Below are 25,541 nucleotides of genomic sequence, written 5' to 3'. Positions count from 1 at the left end.
AAAGGTCTAATGCTTAGGATTGCCCCTTAATATGAGATTTATATAAAATTTTATGAAAACTCAACTCGATTTGTGGTGTTACCCTGAGCGGTCATTGGAAGTGTGAGATGAGATTTGTGGGCGCATTTTCTAATGTATGAATTATAATTTTGCGTCCCACTAGTCATATCCTTCGCAGATGTTGGCAATTCCCTAATTTCTATCATGTGCACTGCTATCATGATTTTAAGTTTATAAGTAATAACTAACCACAAACCTTTAATGAAAATATATGAGTGGTAACAGAGATTTAAACATCCTTAACAAATCAAGTATTATTACGTTAGACCTATAAATTATCCGCATATGATTACGATATTATGTACAAGAATGGCCCTAAAAGTATAATTGCAGATGCATTATCGCGGAATCCAATAGAGAAAAATGATGATAGACTAACAAGCGAAAATTAAACAGTGAATTATATAGGAAATCTTACTTATGACACATTAACTCTACCTTGAATAGAACTAAGAGAAGAAACCGCAAAAAATCTAATCTTAAAATGAGTAAAAATATTAAATGGTACAAATATACAAAATCATAATTACAAGCTTTTAGAATAAGAATAGATGAAATAGAAAATGACGACGGCATTATATTTTGGAATGGCAGATTAATCATTCTGTACTCACTTCGCCTACAGGACACCAGGGTATTACTTCAATAAAATCCATTACGATACATTTATATATGGTGGGAACAATTAGGTTAAGATGTCGAAAAACTACAGCTGTAATAGGATGTCAAAATCAACGCAGAGATATACCAGGTATTGCCGTAATACCAGTGGAATCCGCCATCGCACCCTGGAAAAGTTAAGAAAAGATAATAAATCAACAAGCTAAATTGTCTTAGTAATGTAGAAGAAAAATCCTAGGTAACAAGCCGACCAACTACGAATAGGGGAATAACTAGTTGAACCCGAATCAATAACAATAGATGATTACAGTAAAGTTAGGAGAAAGATAAAATAGTAGAATCAGCCAAACCAAGTCAAGAAGGAAAATAAAATCCTGAGATCCAACGAGGGAACGAAAGTCAAACAAGAAGATTAATAGATGAACTTGAACTTGGTGTGAAATAAGATATGTTAAATTTTATAACGGTGTAATATTACAATGTAGGTATCTATCGAATGAATATATTTAATCTAAGATTGAATACCTATAGAAGTTAAATTTAGATAATGTTATAACAAATGATATCATATATATATATATATTTAAGAAACTTAATTACCACTGAGATTAGATATAGCTCGGACTTTTATAAATATTATCAAATTCTAAAAAAATTACTTTTTATAAACAAATCTATACCCATTTATTAATATCATCCAAAGGATCGTCAAAATCTGTTTCCGAAATCACCTTCGACTTATCATTATCATAGTATACAGGTATAAAAACAACATATACAATTTAAATGTATAAAATGACTCATACGCATGCTATAAAAAAATTGATTTGGGATTATAATTTTAAAATCATATTTGCAATATTAATTAACAATTTCTATCCTAGTATAAGTGCGTAATGACATAAATTTAACATTTTGTCTACATTTAGATAAGGCGCTAACAGTTTTAAGAATTTTTTTTGATTTAAAATATATTTAAATAATATGTAAAATCAAGTAATTTAGAAAAAAAATTGAAACGGAAATATAGTCAAAAGTTACGTGATAAAAAAATAATAAAAATAAAAGTATATTTTTTTTGATTATTGATAAAATAATAACATGCAATATGATGATGTCAAATTAGTTCATAGGACTTTTAAAGGGTTAAAATAAAGAAACCAGTTTGTTTTGACCATTTCAGATATAAAAGAGTCCAGTAGGCATCTCTGAAATCTAAGGAAAATGCCAGAGATTAAATCTCAATCCCCCCTTGTGCCCAGACGAGTACGAAAGAATTTGCTATGGAGGAGGGGAAGGGATATCTTACAAAAATTATTTTTTATAGATTCTAAACACTAGCTAATTTAATTTAAAAAATAAAGGTTTTCAAAAAGATACCTTGCAAATATGATTTTAGCATTTAAGATTTATAAATTAAAATTGTATTTAAAAAAATAGGAACTAAAAAATAATATGTAATTAAGAAGCATATTATTAAATTTCTAATAATCAAATTAAATCTCTTTTTGGATAGAGAGTTAATTTTTTCGATGAATTCATCAGCGCTTATTATAAACTCCCTAATGTAATTAAGACAGAGGTTCATTCAAACAGAGTTTAGAATTTTAAATATTTTATGCTTTATAACCTTGAAACTAAATCCAAAAATTTACGTCTAAAACGATTTTTTTTTACGCCTAATGCGTTATGTCCTAATTGTCTTAACTTGATTATCATTTTCAAATTTTTTACCAGTAAAAGTTTGAGGTGTAATGTAATTAAAAACAGCTATTAATTAAAAAGCTTTTTTTTATAAAAGTTTTATTACAAAATAATGTAAATTTCAATTATTTTAGCAACATATGAAAATTATGTTTAAATAATTTAAATCGACTAATCAAGATTGTTTATCGTTCATTGATGTAAAATTTGTTTCCATTACACTATTTAAATGATAGACTCCTTTATATAGGAATTTATTTTATATCTAGTAATCTGCTTCTTATATTGCGTCAGAAGGTTTTCTGTTGTACTTGTCTAGATAGAGCCATTGCTTTTTAGTCATCTAGTATAATTAATATACCACTTCAAAAATGTTTTTTACTATACATTATAATCGAAGATTATTAATCGTTTAATATTTATAAATTTCTTATAAAATCAAAAAAATCTTTTTTAATATCTTATAGCAGTTTAAACTCTTAAAAGTGCAAACATTTTACATTTTTGTATATTATAAAGGGTTGAAAGGTTAAAAGTATTAATTTAAATTCCAAAAGATGTTTTATTTTTAGATAAGAGCTAGAAGTTTTTTATTTGAAATAAATAATATTGATAATCTTTACTGTAAAAAATAATTAACTATTTAATTAGTAACTTTAAAAACATTTGTTGAGATTTAATATATCTAGAAATTTAGTTAGCAGGATTAGACATGTTAAAAAAACTGATCTAGGTTTATAAATAATTTTAAAAAAAAACACATAATATTGAAACTTTTATATTTTCAAGTTCCTAGCTTTATGTAAATTAAAAATAATTCTTAGAAAAGAATTTTTTTAAAAATAATATCTATACATAAAACCCAGTTACATTCAAAAGTTATTTTTTTTAATACTAAATAATTAGGCCACGTTCTTAAAAATTCCCCACAGTGGAAATCAAAATATATATATATATTTTTTTTTAAAAAAACGGTTAAAATTTATATTTCATTTATAAGTTCCGATAATGCGATTTTTAACTTTATAAATATCAGAAACATGCAGCCCGGCCCAGATATTATTTTCAAAATTTATTTTTGATTTTTATAGCTAATAATGGCGATTTCAAATATTTGGTTTTAAAATATAAGGCCCGGCCCAGCCCGACTATTTCTTTAAAGAAAATTTTCAGGCCCGGCCCGGTTATATTTAAAAAAATTATAATGGCCAGGCCCGCAGATCTCTGATAAATATACTTTACTAAATTCAGCGCTAAATTTGATAGTTTTTAAAAGTTACTGAACTAGACTTGTTGTTTTTCAAAGAATTATATATCAATCCTAATTACAAGAAAAAATTTTTATCGGGTCGAAGCATGCCGGGCCGAAGTTTGTGGACCTCTAATTAGATTTGATAAATATTTATATTGTAAAAAAAAATAATCAATTTTAATTTTTTATTATTATAAATATACAAATTGTTTACCTTTTTTTTTGTTAATAAAATAAATAATAAATAGTAATTGAACTATTTTATAATTTCTCATCCCAAAGATATTAATTTTTTTTTAAATTTAATAAAAATATTATATTATGAGAAATTTAGCATTCAAGCCTAATAATGGAAAGATATACGTTAAAGCGATGAGCCTCTATTTCATTTTATTGGCATGCCATGGACAAATGGAGTGGAGAATGATGCTCCATGGACAAAAAAGTTTGCATAATACAAATAAATAACAATATTATAATAAATAGACTTAACTGTAAAATATATTTCTAATTTGGCTTAGTGTATATGAAAATGCAATAAACAATTCATTCTTCATCTATCTTTTACATTCTGCTTGCGCTTATATAATTAAATTGTTCTTCGAAACATCTATAGTAACTCACAAAATTATTAATCTTATTAACAGGTTTAAAAAAACTTGAGCTTTGAATGTATAATATAAAGGGTGGGAGGTAAGTTTTTCTATGATAATGATGGATCCTTAATTATGAAGTGAAGGTCCGGAATTACTTAATTTTAGATTTACGAAAGTGATTTAAAATTTTTGTTTAAAAAATACGATATTAATTCTATTATGTTTAGAATTCTTCTCATAAATATTTAGCATAGTTACGAAAACAAAAATATCTATTGATTTATATATTTTAAAATTAAAATTCAATCAATTGTAAAAAAAAAAAAATCAGCTGTTTATATATTTAAAAAAAAATTTTTTTTTTTTAAAACAATAGTATTTTATTCGTTTATTTGAAAATGATATAAAGGTATCTTGACTTCTTTGTCAATCATCTCTATAAATTATGAGATACGGAAAGTTAGACAAAATAGCTCGACATTGGTTTTTAATAATGAAGGTTAACGGTCCAATCATAAAGATTAGCGGACAGCTATTATTTAAGCGTGTTAAGTCTAGACAGGTCTTTATAATTACTTATTACAGCGTTTAGCATATAAAAATTATTAATATATTTTTTTTTTTCACTAAGAGAGTTTTTCATCATGCTTGCTATTTTATTAAGTTAATTCACATTATAATGTATATAAACTCTTGGGTTAAATAAAAAACGAAATCGATAGGCTTACTACATCAAGTCTCTTGGAATTTAAATCTGAACACACCTATATGAACGAGGATAACACCCTTTATTTATAATAAATCGTCCTTAATAATTATTTCATAATGTATATGTGATATTATAGTATTTTACTATGAAATAAATACATTTATTTTATTTTTTTTAAAAAAAACTGAAAATATGGAACCGATGCTTTTATGTCTGTACTAGTTAGTAAGCATCATTTCTAGTTCTTGATCTTAGTCTTTACTAATTTAAAAATAAATCTTTAAAATGTTTTACTAATCATATCTCTTATTTGTGGTGTCTGATGAAAACGTTAGAAAGCATTGTTAATAATCCCTACCCGAAACCAAGAACTTGTTTTTTTGATACCGGCTTATTGTAGAAGTGGGTTGAGAAAAAATTGATTTTATAGATTATAGCTAGTCTATAATACCTATCTTGAGAATATCTCATAAACATATATTTTAATTTTTTTTTAAAAAATTATGATTTTTTATACTAATTATATAAAAGAAAAAAATGATAATTTACGAAATATTCTGAAAATCTTAGAAAATTAATGTATTGAGAGATTTTAAAACCTCAATGGACAGGCTTCCCATGTATATATATATAATTTGAAATTTTTAACAAGCTTCACAAATTAATTTTTTTATAGGTGTAAATGTAATGGTAGAGGATAGAGGGTTTCTAAAAATATTCAAAATTAATGATTCAATAATCGAAGGACTTATTCAAAAACACCCCTATACAATTGAAATTAAGATCTCTGGTAACCTTGACAATTCGGAATACGAGAAAATAGTGATAATTTTATATAATTATAAATAAATTAAATAAATATAATAAATTAATAAATAAGTATAATAAATAAATAAATAAATATAATAACTTAATAAATAAATATAATAAATTAATAAATAAATATAATAAATTAATAAAGAAATAAAAAAAAAGAAAGAAAGAAGAGTGAACGAAAAAACGGAATTTATTTTATTGATGAATTATATTTCAAGGTTAAAAATTCCAGTATAATCAAGTTTAAGTTTCCATGCAAATTAAACACTTACCATATTTACTTCTATTTAGAATGCCCATGCCTTTTGAATACGTCTCAAATAGCATACTCATACGTGAAAATCGGTAATTTTATAGAAATATATACGATAAAAATTTTTGATGACATAATTTTTAGGAAAGTGTGAACATCTTTACAATAGTTTAATTCTAAATATATCTATATATTGAATTCTGACTGTCTATTTGGTAGGAATAGTCATAATTACCCCGGCTTAGTATCTATCTTTCTGGATATCTTTGAACTCTATACCTCTTCGTTTTTATAGAAATATATATATTTATAAATAAAATAAGTTGATATTAATGTTTATATACATCTAAATTTAGATTATCGCTTAACAAAAATAGGTAATTTTTATTTTATTAATTTTCTATTTATAAATATTTTTTTTATTTTAGATATTTTAAAATTTTTTAAAACTTTAATTTATTTTTATATTTTTATCATGATTTTTCGTATTTAATATCCCTATTATTCAATAAAAAAAGCAGCGAAAATTTTCCAAAATTTTTTTTAATTATATTAGCAGGACAGTTGTCAGGAATTTCCAATTTAGGTGCCAACTGTTTATATGGAGGGGGGTGGGTCAATATTTTTAAAATAAAACAAACAGTCAGATATTCATAATATTTTTGCTATATTTATTTTTTAAAAAATGCTTACAATGATTTTATTTTTTAAATTTCAACTTAAACGAATTAAACAAGTTTCATATTAGTACCAAATGTTTTTTACTTGGTCTTCATTCATTAACTCTCTGGTGCTCGATAAAACCCTCTTGAGTATAGAGAATAAGGCCTCACAAGAAGCTGTTGATACCCCAATATGACGATTAGAATTTATATATTTTTTGAATGGGTTATGATACGTTTATTCATATATCATTTTAAAATCCCTTTATGTTTTCATTTCGTTATAGAATTTTTTGATATTAAAATACAATATGGATGATAACCGGGGGCATCGCTAGCCTTTACAATCTCAGGGGGCTCAACTAAAAAAAATTTATGGGGGCTTCGCCTCCCATGCCCTCCAATTTGTGGGCCTTCGGCTGGGTTTAATATTAATATATTATACCTTTTTTTAAATTTGTTAACTCTTAACAATTATTCTGAATTTTAATTTTCTCATTTATTATATTATGCATATAAAATAAACTGGCCTATAAATAATTAAAACAATACAAGACATTTTTAAATATATTATTTTTTTTAACACAAAATCTATATATTAAAGTAGAAAATATTTTCGATTGCTGATAAAAAAAAAATTTGCGTCTAAAGAATTACAAGTGATTAAAAAGATTAATTAATCCATACAAATGCCTTGATAATAGTTTTTAAAAACCGCATAATGCAATAATATAATTCTTAGCAACTTACATGGACAAAAGGTTATCTATCTCTGTTACCATTTTAGACAATGTTTTATAGAATTGACTAATAAGGAAAAATTTATAGGCCTAAATAAAATCAACAATTTTGGAAGAGGAGAGTATAAACGACCAATCCAAATCATAAAACTATATGGTCGTTAGAGCTTCCTTTTAGATGACATGATGGAAGCTGATAAATAATCGAGAAAATTATTGTGAGATATTAAATATCTAAAAGATTATCTTCCATTTTAAATGATATATAAACGACTACATAGTTAACCATTATTGTTTATCTAAAATATGCAATCATATGCTCTCAGCCGTTGTAGTAGTAATCTTAAATTACATAGCAACACAAATAATAGATGCTGGTTAATTTGCAGTAATAGCCATGATACTCACGATTAATATCAGAATATATTATGTTGGATAAATTGATAAAATAAAAACACTAAAAATCTTTGGAAGAAATAATTGTGCAAAATATTGAAGCCTTGAGTTATTTACATGGCGAGGATGCCATATTAGAAATGAAACATTTTGGAATTATGAAATAAGGACCAGAATGATATGATGAAACAATTAAGATTTTATATATTGTCCCACCACCTCTAGTTGGTATATTATATCTTAAAATTAATAGTAGTTTGTAAAAATATCAAAAATATTCTTGTAATAAAAATTTAACTTAAAACTGTTTTTTGAAAAAGAAAAAAATAGCTTTCCTAACTTAAAAAAGAAAAGAAATCAAATTTATTACATCTATTGTAGAATGAATAATAAAATATTTAATTTTTAAAATTATTTTTAACTAAATAGATGGCGTTAAATACTTAAGAGCAAATTGTTACTATATTTATTATCAAAAGCATTTATTAGTAAAATTTATTATAATATTAGCTGTAATATAATAACTGTCAAATACGTCTATAAAAGTTACATTTTATCTAATATTTTATAGACAACTGTATATAATCGAGGATTATAAACTATAGGTCTACTTACTTTTTATTATACTTATTTGACCTTGAAAATATTTTTAGGGAATAGGTATGATAATAAAATTTAAAAATAAATATACAGTTGATTAGTCATTTCGAACTCTGCTAATTACAATATTAAATTTTTTAGTTTTCAATTAATAAATGGTTTTATTTATTTAATTAGGGTTATAAAATAATTTAAATAATAATAGTCAATTAAGCTTCAACTGTTAATTAGTGAGTGATATTGATATTCTATATTTAACACAAAATTTGATTGCTAGCTGACATAATTAAAATATAATTTATATGTATTAATTTAATCTAATATTTAAAATATAGTATTCATTAATAAATATTTAGATACTCTTATTAATTTTTAAATAATAAAATTAAATCTATATTTTACTTAATAGAATTATAAAAAAAATCTTTCTATGGGCAATCAAAAAATTTTATTTTTATTTTAAGGGTTAAGATTTCATTAAAAAAAATTTTTTTTCTTCAGGGGCTATTCAAATTTTCCAGGGGGCTCGAGCCCATGCGCTTCCCCTAGCGACGCCACTAATAATAATCTCCTACGAATTCCTTACTATCTAGCCCGAAAATGTAGACAACCAACCACCTAACATTACCTATCAACATTTGTGATAAAAACTCCCCACCATGTAATAGACAAATACAACTTGACCCAAATTTACCAGTTTTTGCAGGTTCCGTTGATTACTTCCTTACAACGGTCATCTTGAGATCAACACAACCATGGCTCAATCTTTTTTATAGCTAAAACTGACTAAGAATGACTTGAGGCAATACTCAGCTCCCAATTTCTTATTGCTCCTCTCGGCAAAACAATTTAGAAACTCTATCGTACTCAGCTTAGACTGTAACACAGTAACAATATCTAATTGTGTTGACTGTGGTAAAATATTAAACAATGAAGGGCACCTACTATTTAATTTCGAATTCTCGTGGACGCTAACCCTCCAAAAAGCAATCGACAGCATATATTACTATCTTTTAAAAGGCTAACATATTCTACAACCTCAGACCAGTTCGTCACCTTAATGATACTTTATAAAGACCAGATGGTATTATTTTAATACCTTGATCCAAGCGAGTGGCTTTATCTATGAAAGTGAATTTCTATAGAGATCTCTCGATCTAATTTTCTAAGCATCCATCATTTCCTTGAATGACCCCCACACTCCACCTTTAAATAAATTATGTAAATTAGTTTTTTTTAACATATTGTTGCAACTCATTTAGATTTTTTTATAGACATTCATTTTTTAGAAATAATAATACCCATTAATTATATAATGGGTATTTATATATATATTTTTTAATAAAGATCATAGATCAAAAATTAGATATTTTAATACGATATTTTATGCTTAATCAAATAAAAATGTCCAAATTCTAAAATAACGCAGCGTTTCACTTCAGGTGGCGATTTAGCTCTTCTTAATCAAATCACTGGGTAAAAAAATAACTCAGTGAGGGTTTAAACCTTTGCCAAAGAACGTGATTTACCACTCTGATTTCTTAATAATCCACTCCTTCATCCCTTGATCCTCCTTCCCATTTTTTTTTCTACTTCATTGTTTTATTTATTTGGTGATTTTTCTTTAACTACCAGATTTCTATAAAATATGTTTTACATTATAAAAAAATTGTATAAACAAATTCAGAGAAGATTGGGAATTAACTGAATTGCATTTACAATATGTATATAATGTTGATAATATTATAAAAAATTTAATAATATTTTCATGTATAATATATTTTTGGAATGGAAATATCATATATCATTTAAATTTATATAAGTACCAAAAATTCCCTTATAATTTTTTTTGAACCCTATAATTGTCCCGCAGTGCTATTAAATATTATTGTGCCACTTTCTAGAAGAAGTTTATTTGTAACGAAAAATCTTCCCCGACCTTGGATCCAATTGCATCTCTATTTATGGGTCACCAAATCTTATTGACTCCTAACTTACTTATTGATTTTAGATACAAGTATTGTTATTTCCAGTGGCGTATCCAGGATTTTCTTATAGGGGGGGAAATTTTTTTGGGGGCTTCGCCCCCAAACCCCTTTTACCTGGCCTTCGGCCAGCTTTTCCTCCGGCCTTCGGCCGGGTCTTATTTAGCTATTCTATTAAATTATGAATAATTTAATAATAATTATATTTCTATTTTTAACTATTATTTACTAATTGGTGCTTATGGATAGAATATTACAAGCCTCTTTTTTATTATTTCAAGTTAGGTATATTATATTTAATAAAGTTTTTTTAAATGTAAAGGTTTATTTATATGTAAAGTTGAAATAAAGTGTAATGTCATTTTTTTTATAAAATTTGCTTTAAAAACTAGCCTCAGCTTAAATTCTCATACAATATAAGTAGAATATAATTTTTTTTATTGAAAATACTAATAGTAGTTTAAAATATTGACTAGAAAATAATTAAATTAACAAGTTTTTTTTAACTTCTTATCAAATACAAGATTTTTAATTATTTCGTTTGTCTTTGGAACCAAATCTCTGTGTATATTTAACAGAGCTAACCCATTTAGCCGAGATTCAGTACTTCGTAAATATGTTTTCAACCTTCTCAAGTTGGAAAAAGTCCTTTCATTCGTACATGTTGTAATAGGCAAACATGCAAGAATATAAAACAACTTCGAAATATTAGGAAATTGAGCCAAGGTTTCTTTACACCGATTGAGCGCATCAATAGCATGCTCAGGTAAAATAGATAAACGTATAAATATTTATACCACAATTCGAATTCACTGATTAAATTTATTTCAGTATCAATCTCATAGGAATAAAATTTTTCTAAATATTTAATTTTACCAATAGTGGTATTAGAAAATGAAGAAGGATCTTTGGGTAATAAAACTTGAAGATTGCTAAAGACTTGTTTTTTATCTAAAACCCGTACTTTTATTTGCTATAAAAAAGTATCTAAGAATGGGATGAAAATGGATATTTTAGAATATTCTTCAGTTGAGCCAATATTTATTTTCATCTCAAAAATGGCCTAGGTGCTAGACGAGGTTTAATTAGTATTATATCATAAAATTTAGCCTTCGATTCAACGTCTAGATAAATATTATGAAAATATTTATCTACATTCATTCTTATTGTATCTACCTGTTCATGTATATTTTCCGCCAAATCAATAACTTGAACCAAATCTAAATTTGGTTTTTGTAAATTTCTACAAAGTAGTGAGCTAAAAATAATTTATTGATGCAACTAGCAGCAATGATAAACTCTGATTGATCAATTGAATTCAATAATGATATCGCTGCTAACGACACATTACTTTTTTTCATGCTCAGCCTTATTTATAAATTATCGTTTGATTTCAATCTCTTTGACTAAATATTTTTACATTTTATTAATATTTTTGAATAATATGTTGGAAAATTAATATTCAAATATTTGTAAAATTTTGATTTGTGTGGGTAGGGGGAGGGGGGTCTGGGGGGGGGGGGTAAAATTTTTATTAGCTTAAAATGATATTTATGAAAATAGTCAAATTTGCGATGGGGGGGGGGAATTTCCCCCTTTCCCCCCCCATTGGTTACGCGCCTGGTTATTTCGTTTAAATGTTTAATTATTAGACTAGTATTACAAATAGTTTAAAAAAAACATACTGGGAGTGTTTGTGTCTAGTTTTTGAATTTATAATAATTGGAGTCTTGTACCGATATTTGCTAATAAAACAACTATTTTCATACATAAAAATTATCCAAATAATATTTAAGTTATAATCGTATCATATATTTAACAAAAACTACGAAAATATAATAAAAATATAAGGTTAATAATCCTTAAAAATCAAATTTAATATTAAACATACTCTTATATAATGCATTTAAAATAGTACAACATTTATCAAACATTATTTTTATTAGCATGTAAAATGTACCTTTTCCCAAATATAAATTTTCCTATAAATATTTCTGTATAATATATGCGATATTCATTTCAATCATATATTTATAACTTTCACTTAGAACGGGTAAATTATCGCAAAGAGACTCCATCTCTTGCACGTTTCAATTTAGTTACACCTCTTCAGGCGGCCAAAAAATATAGAATGAAGTTATTGACAAGGACATCTGATAACCAAATAATGGAAATAGGAAAATCTGTAGAAGTAAATATATAAATATTATTTTATACATGACACAAAATTCTTCATAAAAAGATAAGTAGAAAATATTTTTGGTATTTAACTTTATTTTATACTTCCCTTTAAAGAATCGAAAAAAAAACTGATTTATTCATCTACATATATTACGAAGAAGACTATGAGTAGTGTTGTTAAACGGCTAACTCAATATTTCATCCAGAAAAATATTACGCAAGAAGATTTTGCTTATAGAAGGAATAAAGGTCTAGACATATATTCTAGAAATCTCTAGACTTAGGCACTGTTTTTCTGGCTGAAATATTGAGTTATACTAACTATGAGTATGACTACTATATGATGAATTATAATATTTAAAAAAAATTTAAAAAATTATATAAACCCTCCCCCTTATGGGACTAACTGGCTTCAATAATAAACAAATTTTTTAAGATTACTTAAATTTAACTGGCCCACTTCACGGATGAAAGAGGTTTAATAATCTAAAATAATTTACTCCTACACCCCACTCCTCTCCCATTTCGGAGAATTTTACTTATTATCGCCTAATTCTATCAGTGTATTAGCCGTTGGAATACGGGCCTGTTTCTTTTAAAGTTGGTAATTTTATAAATGGTTTTCCATGGGAAAATTAAGAATATGAGACGAATTGAAATTAAAAAAAATCTCTCGCGTAATTTTTTTTAAAACTGTTTTATTGATTTAATATTAATCTATGTTAGGGAAATTGAGCACAGCCCAGTGTTTGTGATTATTTTTAAGCCCGTAGAGCATCTTTAAAGATTATATTATTTCAGGGTTTCTGAATAAAAATATTATTTCTTGAATATGATTTAACAAGCTAAATCTTATGAGCCTCAAAATTCATAATAAGTTTCATTCTCATCTCTATATATATAATAATATTTTGGCTCTTTAACATGTAGTTCTATCGCTTAAATAGCTACATTTTTACGCAAAGCTTGCTAAAAGCATCACCTAATTGCGCTTCAAATTGGGATCTATAGATCAATTGCAACTTAATCTATTGAGCTAATAATTATGAAAAATTTTAAAATATAATGATTTTACTCTAGATCAAAAAGTTGAAAAAAAATTGCCCAATGTTCATAGTTCTTAAAGAATCTAGATAATCTAGCTCTAAAAATGTGGTATCTGTATCTAGATAGATTTTTGATTTTATAATCTGTATCTAGAAATTATTTTAGACGTTGTATCTGTATCTAGATCCATTTAAAAAGTATCTTTTTAACAACTCTGCTAATGTTGAAGCACGACAGATAAATATTTGAGATATGTTCTTTTATTTTTGGAGAAAAAAAAAGTAGTAAAGGTAAACAGTCGGGGTTCTTCAGTTTAAACTAAAGGTTTAACCGACTCGAGACGGTCTGACCCGTGGTTCGATTTAATTTTTAGAATTGATCTTCGATGCACTTGTGCTGCTTGGATCTATAGAAAAATAATATTTTTTTTAAATTATATATATTATCAAATTATATAAAATTCAATTCAATCAACTTAAATTCCTTGGGGGAAAATTTTTTTTTTCCAAAGCGGGTGACATAATAGCGAGAAAGAAAAATGATAATCAAGCAAGATTATTATACCAATCTATAAAATAAATGTATTTGGCAATGACTTTAAAAATGAAAATATCAAATGAATAAAATATTTAGTCCTATCTTAATGAAGCAGATTTTATTATTCTGTTCATATAAATGTATTAATTACTCGTTGTGTTTGTCGGCTATCATATTTTATCATTTTTATGATTTGTAAATTAACGAAAAAATAATTCTTCAATTTTATAATATGGATGTTTTGTTTTTGTATAACAGGTATAATAACCCTGCTTATCTTCGTTAAATTTTTACATTTTGTAATTTCTTTAACTTTTTGGAACACTTTCTCTTTATGTTACCTGTTAAAATGGCTAAATTATGATTGTTTTATATTCTGATAAAGTTCAAGAATTCATCATTCAAACACGATTTCAATCAAACAGGTACTTACAAGCTGAGTTTCCAGTTTAAAATTTGCAGAACCTGGTCTATCGAAACTATTAAACATGTCAAAATAGGTATACATACACACAAATTTTATTTATCTTTATACAGAAAAACATTATATAAAATATATGCCCAAACTGAGAAATCAGATTTATCATCATTTTAAACCTATATATTTAGTGCCATGTTACCTTTATCTTTTGTCCATAAAAATAAACAGTGGCCCTTACAACTGGGTTGAGAGGAGTGAGTGGGATTCGTAGAAACTGCTTCTTAGAATTTGATTGGGGTACTTTTTTTTAAAAAAATATTTTTAATTATATTTCATGTTTTTACCACATCCATCTCTACAAAAATTTTTTTTTTTTGCATTTCATGCCCAAAAAATATTAACCAAAAAAAAAAGAAAGAGAAAAATGCTTAATTTAATTGCACATGGCGTACTGGATTAATTGGACAGACCATAATGGATGATATGGTGAGAAAAATTATAAACGATACAAAGAAAAGAATTTAAAAGGAGTAAGCGTTTTTAAAGACATCAGATTTGGATAACGTGTCCTCAAAATTGTAATAATCAAAAAATTTAAGAAAAAATGTTAGGGAGAAGAAAAAAACAATAGGATTTTTAATGAAAATTATATCCTAATTCTATCGAAATATTCTCATTTTTGAAGCCATGAAAAATATGGTTATAAAAAAAAATTTAAAAAAAGAGATTTGAATTTAACAAGTGTTTTTTTTTCAATTATAGTTGATGGTATACGTATGATGTTTATGAGAAGCAATATTTTGTTATTTTAATAAGGGCCAAAAAATATTTATATATTTATTTAAGGGGGGGGGGGTACTTTTTAAGGGGTATTCTGGTTCCCATCGTTCAGAAAATGTAGGGGCCACTATAAATCAGGATGAGTTTTAATAAACATAACAATAAGAGGTGATTTGGATTTAGGTATGTAATTTCTAGCACAAATAAGAAATTAAAATATTTAAGTTAATAATATGGACAAATTTTTTTTTAAACAATATAATATATTTAATATTATTATAAAATATAATTTATTCATCATCCATATATATATTTTTTTTTTTAAATTAAAAACATAACTATAGATGATAAACTTCTCAATAATTACTATGGTAAATATTTTTTAAAGAAAATTATTCAAATATTTGTATTTCTTAAACCTCTTAGCTATTTTTTAATTTTATATAGAAAGGCAAATATTAAAATATTATTAGGCGCCATAATAACTTATTACAGAGTAACATCTTTACCGAATTCTTTAAATTTTTTCCATCAAAAGATGGTAACTGTAACTGTATTATTGTCAAATATATGTAAAAAAAATAATTTAGCGCGTTACTTTAAAACGTTACTCGATACTTTGCATTATATTTACGATAATTATTTAAATTTTGATAATTTTTTTATTGTATTATATTTCTTGGGTTACATATGAGCTTAGAAGATGCAAGAATTAAGTAGAAAGATTTTAAAGCAAGTATTTATATCAACCGTAATCCATCCACCAACAATTAGAGAAGTGATGTATTATTAGTAAACGAATAACATAAAATTTTTTATGATAGATGAGAAAAATAAATAGCTAATTATATTTTATCTAGACAAAATCATGTAACTGTTAATAAGTTTTTTATATAAATAACTTCAAATAAACCATTTTGGATTATGCTCCTGACGCATCTATATAAAATTAGTATTATATATTCTATAACCGTGCTCACAGAGTGTTAAAAAAATTAATATTATTTTTAAAATAGCTGTGTTATTAAATTAAAAAAACGTGATGCTGATGGGAGTAAATGTAATATAAATTTATTTTCTCGGGCCTTATGAATATAATTTTTCACATCTATGCAACTGGAAAAAAAAATACAAAAATAATATAACAGAAATTTTTTGTTCTATTTAATAGGTTCTGATTTTGTTATATTCGTCAATCGATAGACTTACGAAGATAATCCAAGCCTACACGTAATGGTATTTCCGAAAAAATTTAAGAGTATGATTTTAATGCTATATTAATATAATCGCTATAACTATTTAATTTTTTTTCTAAATTAATATTTTTTAATGCTTTGCCTGCCCTATACAAAAGTCTTAAACAACCTTTTGAAATAATTTTTATGATAGAAAATCAGGCAAAAAATTTTTATTTATGATTATCATAGGGATAGGGATAGACAATGTAACGGGTGTGGTTAGGTGTTGGAAAATATTTTGGTTTTGTAAAGAACTTTTTGACCATTGACCCTATTGTCTTGCCAAGACTGAGGAAGGAATAATATGGGTAGATGAGGAAGGAGCTTCATATTGTGTTTATTCATCTGGAAAAGGGCATATGATACTATACCCAGAAATCTGATAATGCGATGTATGCGCAAAAGAGGAATCCGTAGGATTATACGTATATACGAAGAGTCAGCTTTAATGCCTACAACGGGTGTCGGAGACTCAAGGCCGTTTCTTGTAGACGGGCTATATCGAGGACCTGTAGAAATCAGGACCATGGTCATGTAAGCAGATGACATAGTATCATCGAGAAAAGCATAGCGGGCCAGTGTTTGCGCAGTTAGGTTGGAAAAATATGACGTCTGCGTAACTATTCTTTGACAGTGTGTTTGGCATCAAACACCGCAGATCGCTGTCAAGAAACTATGCAACTTGCTCTGTATCCAAAAATTGGAAAGTTTAGCTATCTCGTCTTCAATACATCAACGGGCTAATGATGTAAAATCTCTCCATATGAGCCGATTTTTAAATATAGCTAACTCAATATTTTAGCCAGAAAATTGCCTAAGATTCGAGATTTAGCTAAATGATGTTTAAACTATTGTGCCATATATGCAAAATCTTTTGTCTTGCATACATATTTTTCTGTATAAAATATTTAGTTAGGGCGTTAAAAATCGGATCAAACTGAACGATTTTGCCTAAAGGCGGAGGTTGTCATGAAGACTAACTTAACCGTGAACCGGCAAGTTCTAGATCTCTAAATTATGTTCCAAAGTACTATAGGGCCACGATTAAGATTTCTCAAATCAATTAGGACATTTTGCCAAAGAAAGTCTTTTGATAAAAAAAGAAGTAGAGTATTAGCATAATACTAAACTGGCACATTAGCAACGAAACGACATAAAATAAGAGGAAGCATTTCATGATAGAACATGTATCTAGGTAAATTAGAGTTTTTGGAAAAAAAACGATTGTTTCAATAAAATTGAAGAATCAATGCAACTTGATGCCATTGTGAAGTGGGGATACCATATCTTGGATTAGTCAGATTGGCTTCTGATCCATCCATTCCCAGCAAATGACAGTGCTAAGGATATATTTTCTTTAGTAGAGAAGTCACTAATTTTCATAGCGCAGAAGGAATATAATTACCTTTTTTCATAACATTTATAAAATATAAGCTTTAAAGGGGGGGGGGCCTAATAGCGAAACCTTCAATGCTTTTATAGTTGGAAACTTCCCCTAAGAAATTTACTCAACTACGCCTTGTCCAAAGGCATTGCTATTCATGGTAGCAAGTTAACCTAACCCATCTCATCTTTTATGATAATAAAAAAATAATGAAGGCCAGTTAGGTTTATATGTTATCTTACCATAAAAATACTTGTTTTTTTTAGTATTTTCGGCAAAAAAAATTTTTTTAATTTTAAAATGACAAATGTGACAATTATTACCTGTATTAAATTATCAGGAAATAATAGTTAAATCTATTTTATTTTATTTTTTAATTATCATTATAAAGATAGCCACCTTTGTAAATTATATAATCAAAAAACAGTGTCAAGTTTGTGACGATTGTCATTATTGTGTGAAATATATCATCACTCAAATCATTTTAAAACTTATTGTTGGACCAAAAAATTTAAAAGTTAAAATGACGTTTATGGATAAAACTTTTGCTAAAAATTATTTTTTTTTTACTATTTTTTTTATAAGAGGCTCTCAAACGTGGAGAAATTTCAAAGAATAATAGCAGAATGTCTATATTTGTGATAGCTCATCATCGTAGACCTGATAAACAGACAGGTTAGGTTACATATTTCATTATTTTTGCGAGATGTTTTCGAAAGTCAGTTTTAACTTTTAAATCGTCATTGAAATAAATAGGTTCCCTTTTAAAATTTCCAAAAAATTTTTTTATATCTCTATACGCACCCCGAATGCAATATTGATTGATGTTGTTAAGAAATTTCAAGTGAGACATGTGTAAGGTCGATTTTTGTGCTAAAAATGGTGACTCGGGAATTTTTAATATGTCTCTATCAATTTCAGCGATATTTAAAACAAAATTAATTGATGATAGTGATATCTGGGGTAGGGTAATTTCTTTCCCAAATAATTTTAGAACTAAAAAAATTTGATATTTGAATATAAACCATAAATCTATTTTAATATGAGGCTTATATGGACATTTTTCGAAAAATACTCACGAAAAAAGTTTAGCAAATTTTAATACCACATGTGTAACTTATTATTTTTACTAATAAATTCATTTCATAAAAGTTTATCGGACTTTTAATCAATTTCAAAATGATAAAGTAATCTCAATTATATCGTATATAAAAATAATGATCATATTTATTGTCATTTAATATCTTGAAATCAAGTTTTAATTAAATGCGATGAGCTATAGCAGGTTTTGGCGAGGTGCATAGCCATCTTTAAGCAGAAATTTATATTTAACTCTTCAATATTCTGCTGCTAGAAATGATATTACATAAAACGGTTAAATATTATGTTCTACATTCTTCGGTAGCTTCATCAAATATATCTTAGAATCTATATTCCAAATTTCATATATTTTGGTTGAGTAGTTTTTAATATATAAGCATTGTGGTTTGTGAGACCCCACCAGAGTAAATTTGTAATTTTTTAAGAAATTTTTTTTTTTTTTAAATTTAAATTTAAAATTTTTAAAATTATAAATATAATACTTACTATATTATAAAATTTATTAAATACAAAATTTAAATATCTTATATTTTGAATGAGATATACTATAAAGAAAACGTAAAGATTTTGTCTGGTGGAGTTATTTTATTATTATTTTTCACCAGCTGACTCATTTCTCAAATTATTTTTTTATCATTTAATAATGATTTTTGCAGATGCTCAAACTAAATGTATAATTATTTAAGATGTAATATCATTTTATTTGAGGTGATTATGACAATAAAATTATTAATGAGGTTGAAGATTTTGTATATGATATTTATCATGATACACTATCTGAATTAGATGAAGAAAAAATGTTAGTTGAAGACAATAAACTTAGTATTATTTAGGTAAATATGAAATCATTTATCAGTATATTTCTCTTTAAAATTAGCTAAAAAAAAATAAGTTTACTAAATGGGAAAAAGAACAAAATTTAGTTATTCATCTGCCAGGAGTAAAAGAATTACGGGAAGAAGCTGACACTCCAGAAAAATGTTTTGATAACACAAAAATGATCGAAGAGATTATTTATCATACCAATGAAAAAATTAAAATTATATGTAAAACTATACTCACCAATATGAAAGTTCTACTAAAGAGTTGATGTAACACAATTCAAGACATTATTGGGAAATCTTTATTTTAGCTAGAATTTTTAAATCTAACCATCATTTTTTTTCAAACATGTAAAATAAATTTATGTTTGGAACACATTAATGTTTTATGTAATAAATGTTTTGCATGTCAAATTTAACATATTTCAATGTTCTATATTTTTTGTTTGAATGTATTAGTGTAATTTTTTTTTTATATTGAAGAATAAAGATTCATATTATGAATTATCATGATTATATGATAGATAAGTTAATTTTTTAACTTAATATTTGAAATTTAAAAAAAAGTAACCTTTTTTTAGAAAATTTTCACACAAATTATAATTTATCTTCATTATCTATAATCTAAGCTTAAGAAATAAAAATAAATAAATATTTTATCAAGTTTAAGGTCAGTTCTACCTTATATCCAAATATTAAATAAAAATTAATATAACTGGAGATATATACATTTGAAATTGGGGTCTATTAAACCCCACCCGAGTACTAGCATTATTTTTTTCACCGGAGTATCGAAGGGTTAATAAATAAATACTTAAACTATATTTATAAGAACTAGAAATCAAAAGTTTTTATAGGTTTTCACGAATGGCAATATGAAGATGGTAGACCTATTTTTTTAAGTAAATTATATGATAGTTGTAGTAAGTGACAAAAAGTTCTTCTTGGTGATACAGTGTGTGTATTATGATTTGTTGTAAAAATTTCCATGCATTTGTAACAATTTTATTTATAAAATAAATAACATATTGCTAACATTGTGAAAAAATAATAATTACATCGAATTAAACAAATTTTATGAAAGTTGTTACAAATATATGGAAATGTTTTCCAATAAATCATATTGTGAATATATAATAGGGATGAACCTGTAACATGTAACATTTTTGACAATGTATTTTTAATTTATTTAATCAGGATTATAAAAAAAAGCGCTATAAACACGTATCAAGAAACGCTAACATTATTGTATTGATGAAAAAACTAAAAGATTTTTTTCTTAAATATTAATTACTATCGTATAGATGATATATTTTAAAAAAATAAAACGATGTTTAAATATTTTCGAAGTTCTTCTATCTAAGTATTACCTTCTTATAGCGATTTTTGTTTCGGCAATTTAGAACCTATCAATTATATAATAAAAATTTTAAAATGAATAAAGAATAAAAAATAAAAAATAATTTCAACTGAGGAAATTTTAAAACAAGTTGGTAAAATTTGGTAGTTAAATTAAATTTCTATATTATATTTACCTTACACATCTGATATTTTTGTTAAAAATTTTTTAAAAATGATATAGCGCAAAAGGAGATAACTTATACAATTGATTATAAAACGTCTGAAATGAACGATTCTTACTTTAGATTTGTTTATGACAAGGATGCCAGAAGGAAAAGTAAAATTAATTTAACAATGAAATAATATATTTTTAATCTTTTATTTGTACAATACAAATTATTTTAAATTTTTAAGAATTTCATATTTTATTTTATTATACAAAGAATATATTACTTATAATTTAGAACGAGGAGATATCCGTAGGCTAAGTTTCAGTAAATTTTACTATTTTATTATAATTAATTAATTATCTAATTTTTCACCATAAAACATCCAGATAATTTAGAAAATGTTTTGCAAGGAATAGAAGGTATAATTATATAAAGCCGTAATTTAAACTTAACTTTGTTGCCAAGGCTAGCTCAGTGGGCTACTCAAAATGAATATTCTCTTTCATGTATATATCATTTGATTTGAAATTCTTATCTTTTATGATTGCTTGATTAAGTTTGCCAAGAGTTAGAAAAGATTCTTTTCTCTCTTTACATAAATGAATTCTTGTAATTCTATGGTTATAAGGTAAAAGAAATAATGTGATTATTCAATGCTCTTGGTAAAATCTGGTCGATTTTTAGTTAATAAAATCATTATCTTTCGGTATCTAGCAGTATCTTTAAATATTCTTCTAACCAACCAACCAGCGTGCTATTTTATGTTTGATCATGATTTGTTGGGATTTAGTTTCTGGTTCTGTATTGTGGAACAACAAATCCAGATGTTCAATAGATTTACAGGTTTTCCTTGGTAGTTCATAATCCACGGATTTTACTAATATTCAAAGAGTAGTAATCAATTAAACGACAAATGGCCTGGTGATCCGCCAGGATATTTTTTTTTCTAGGAATTTATACACGACTGTTCAGAGATTCCATATTTTCTTCTTGATGTATGCTTTTTTACAATTTAAAAGAAAGCATTTTTTTTAATATAATTAATATAGAAAAATATAAAACTCTTTTTCGTCAGGTTATAGGCACATTCTTAAATTCTTGAAAATGCTCGAAACATTTATTTGCCCATGGAAAGGGGGATTCATATGAGATTAATATACAAAGATTGATTGTTACATAATTTTTATTTGCTATAGTTTTATTTTTATTTTAAAAAAGACCATTTGTTTGTCCTAATCGATACATTTATTATATTATTTAAGAAACAATATTTTCAGTCTCCAAATCATAGTTTAATTTTTAAAACTTTTAAAACTATATCGAAATGGCACGAAACACATCTTTGTGACCGAAACATATTTTTTTTTAAATATTTTATGAAAGTTACAAAAGTTTTAAAATTTCTGTGTACTTTTTGAAAAAGTTTTGAACATACATTGTTTTTTATATATTATAATATAAATTAAGCGACGGATTTACCTTATCAAGGTATTATAGTCATTAAATTCTTTTCATTAAAAACTTCTTCTATATTTATAAGTGATCATTGATCCAGCTTTCGATGAAGGTAGTATTTCTTCTCATTATTAAAAAAAATATATATTATAATCTATTATATATATGTATTTTTTTTTTAGATTTTTTGTGGCTTGCTACAAATGTAGGAATTGATGATGAATTAGGTTTGCGATACATTTTTATTCCAAATTTTTAAAAAAAATTGCTTCTTATATACGTTTAAAGGAATCCTATCTTTGTTCCTTGATCCCAAATGAGAAATATTTAGTTTAATTAAAAGCCTTTACTTTTTTTAAAAATTTTGGTAATAATAATATTTGCTATAAAACATTTTCATATATATTTTAAAAAATTGTCTCATAAAACTATTAAAAATAGCAACAGATAATTGTAAAAATATATTGATAAAATTTTATATATTCAATAAAAACCTTAAATAATCTATAGTAGATTCGTTTTTATAAATATATTTGATATTTCTAATTTTAATTTTATGAACACTATTATTTTTTTCATTTTTAAAAAAATCGTAGTTTAGGAAGCACCCCCTATAAAATGGTGGTTTCTACAGAACTTGTTGGATGAAATCTCCATTTTTTATGTTTTTAAAAAAAATATATAGTAAATTTTAAAAAGAAATTAGACATTTTAAATATGGAGTATTTTCATAATTTTTTTTTCAAAAACTTGCATTAAATACAAATAGAAAATTTTTTAATGACTTTTAAATATTTTATCAAAGGCCAGCAAGGTAAAACTCTAATTTTTATAAGAAATAATCTATATTAATATTTTCCAATAATTTTCTTTCAAGCGGCATTTTTGATTGATCTTGAAAGTAATCATAATCTTAGATTCAATTTTATAATGTAAACATATCCGAAATATTTCAACAACATTTTGCTTTGTGTTCCATCATTGTAAAACCTACAACTAATTTTGTATATTTTTTTTAATAGGTTTAAATAATTATTTTATAAAATGAACTATAATTACTTTTACTTTTAGGAGAGACCAGGGTTAAAGATAATATGATCACACCAACTTAATTATTTGGTGCATATTAAATTCGTCGAGATTTTAAAAAAATAAATAAATGTCATTCTTCAGAACAAAGATATTTCTGTTTCCTACATATACTCGATTAGGCTTGATGCCGTTTAATTTGAGCAATTCACATTTAGGGTTTCGAATTGAATTTTTTGTTTGAGGGAAATGGATTTGTTTTTAACCCCCGTCCTTATTGAAATTTTTTTTTTTACCCAATTGTATTATTATCATTTTTTTCCCCCCTTAACTAACTATATATTTTTAATTTGTTTAAAAAAAAATTTTTTATACCACAAAGATATTTCAAAATTTTAAATAATTCAATTTTTATAACAATAAGTTTTAATATAATTTTAGTTATCATGTATCAAGAAATCATTCTTTAAGTCTAGAGATTATATTAATAGATTTTGAAACATTTGGCCATCATCTATTAGAAAAATCATAGCAAGTGCATAATACTTTTTCTGGATAAAATATAGAGTTAGTCGTTTTTTAAAATTCAGCTCAAACAAGCTTCTAACAACTCTAAACATATCTGTCATATGTAAAAGTAATTGAAATTATTCCATTCCCTAAAATAATTGTGATACCTTATCTGCAAAATTTTTTTTGATATAAAAATATTATTGTATGAGGCCATAAATGTAATTTTCAAAATCTTAGAAATTCAATATATCTCTTTCTATTGAATCACCCCCTTTCCCTAAAATTTATTATGTTTTATCTGATAAATCAATAAAAGTACAAGATTTTTTTATTTACTAATGGTCATAATTTATAAATTTTAATGATAAAAGAATCAACATTATTGTCTAAGAAAAAAAAAAATTGAAAAATAAATCATTAATATTTTGGCGGCATGTTTGCGAAGAAGGATTTTGGGAGAGAAGCCTCCCCAAAATATTTATTTTATGAAAATCTACCTCAATTCGAATCATAACTACTAGGCAACCCCAGTATAGAGACAAGGATAGAGAAATAAAAATAAGAAATAATAAATAATAAAATTTTATCCGTAAACTGTAATTTGCAATGTGGAAAGAAGGTTAAGCATACATTTTTAGAAAAAATAAATAAGAATAAAAGAATTTTTTTTTCTTTAAAAAAAATAAATTTTTTTATTTTATCAAGAATGGGAAGAAGAAATGGTTCCAGGTAAGAATATTTATATTAATATATTCATATTTTAAAAAAAAAATTATTGTACACTAACAATTTTAGATAGCTTGTTGTAGCTTATTGATAATTTGAGTTATTTTACGTTTAAAAAATCTGTTGAGATGTTTTTTTTGGTTTTTTAAACTCTAAAATTTTTTATTTATTTAAATATATTTCTCATAATTTCTTTAGAAATAGGGGAAATGAGTAATATTACTATTATTAAAATAAATTATATAAACATTTTTCTTTAAATATTTTTTTAAAACATAATTAATTATTTAAGCATTTTTTAAAAATTTTTTGATTTTGTAAAATATATATTCCAGCAGAATGTGTTAGATAACCCTATAAATTTTAGACAATACCCACTTTGAGAAGATTGTCGCATATTGCC

General features: G+C 25.3%; 1 protein-coding gene across 8 annotated transcripts; it reads left to right on the top strand.

Annotated features, from left to right (window-relative positions):
- The first annotated feature begins 3,954 nt into the window (after nt 1-3,954).
- On the top strand, nt 3,955-25,541 carry LOC135924702 (uncharacterized). 8 transcript variants are annotated; one of them, XR_010571366.1, is made up of 12 exons: nt 3,955-4,082; nt 6,050-6,103; nt 6,368-6,388; nt 12,443-12,585; nt 14,545-14,659; nt 15,705-15,731; nt 16,532-16,618; nt 18,568-18,657; nt 21,487-21,582; nt 23,053-23,097; nt 25,118-25,141; nt 25,474-25,541. XR_010571366.1 is itself a non-coding variant. In XM_065459803.1 (7 exons), exons 1-7 carry the CDS (start codon nt 3,959-3,961, stop codon nt 16,561-16,563), a joined length of 516 nt encoding a protein of 171 aa, XP_065315875.1. In that variant the 5' UTR covers nt 3,955-3,958; the 3' UTR covers nt 16,564-16,773. The 8 variants fall into 8 exon arrangements, 4 of the variants coding, with proteins under 4 accessions (XP_065315875.1, XP_065315873.1, XP_065315874.1 ...); XR_010571365.1 differs by lacking the exons at nt 25,118-25,141; nt 25,474-25,541 and adding exons at nt 21,802-21,834; nt 21,881-21,921 and having other exon boundaries at nt 23,053-23,086; XR_010571364.1 differs by lacking the exon at nt 25,474-25,541 and having other exon boundaries at nt 25,118-25,185.

The sequence above is a fragment of the Gordionus sp. m RMFG-2023 genome, chromosome 2 (genome assembly GCF_954871325.1).
Source record: "Gordionus sp. m RMFG-2023 chromosome 2, tfGorSpeb1-WG-v2, whole genome shotgun sequence".
Classification (NCBI taxonomy): domain Eukaryota; kingdom Metazoa; phylum Nematomorpha; class Gordioida; order Chordodea; family Parachordodidae; genus Gordionus; species Gordionus sp. m RMFG-2023.
The sequence above is the reverse complement of the archived record's forward strand: the minus strand, read 5'-3'. Positions and strand labels throughout refer to the sequence as shown.

What these genes read in the sequence shown, in the direction of transcription:
- LOC135924702 (XM_065459801.1), top strand. Translation starts at nt 3,959, where the DNA reads ATGAGAAATTTAGCATTCAAGCCTAATAATGGAAAGATATACGTTAAA. An exon ending in ATACTCATACGTGAAAATCG is followed by an intron (nt 6,104 to 6,367) that starts GTAATTTTATAG and finishes ATCTAAATTTAG; the next exon opens with ATTATCGCTTAACAAAAATA. An exon ending in TTATCGCTTAACAAAAATAG is followed by an intron (nt 6,389 to 12,442) that starts GTAATTTTTATT and finishes ACTTTCACTTAG; the next exon opens with AACGGGTAAATTATCGCAAA.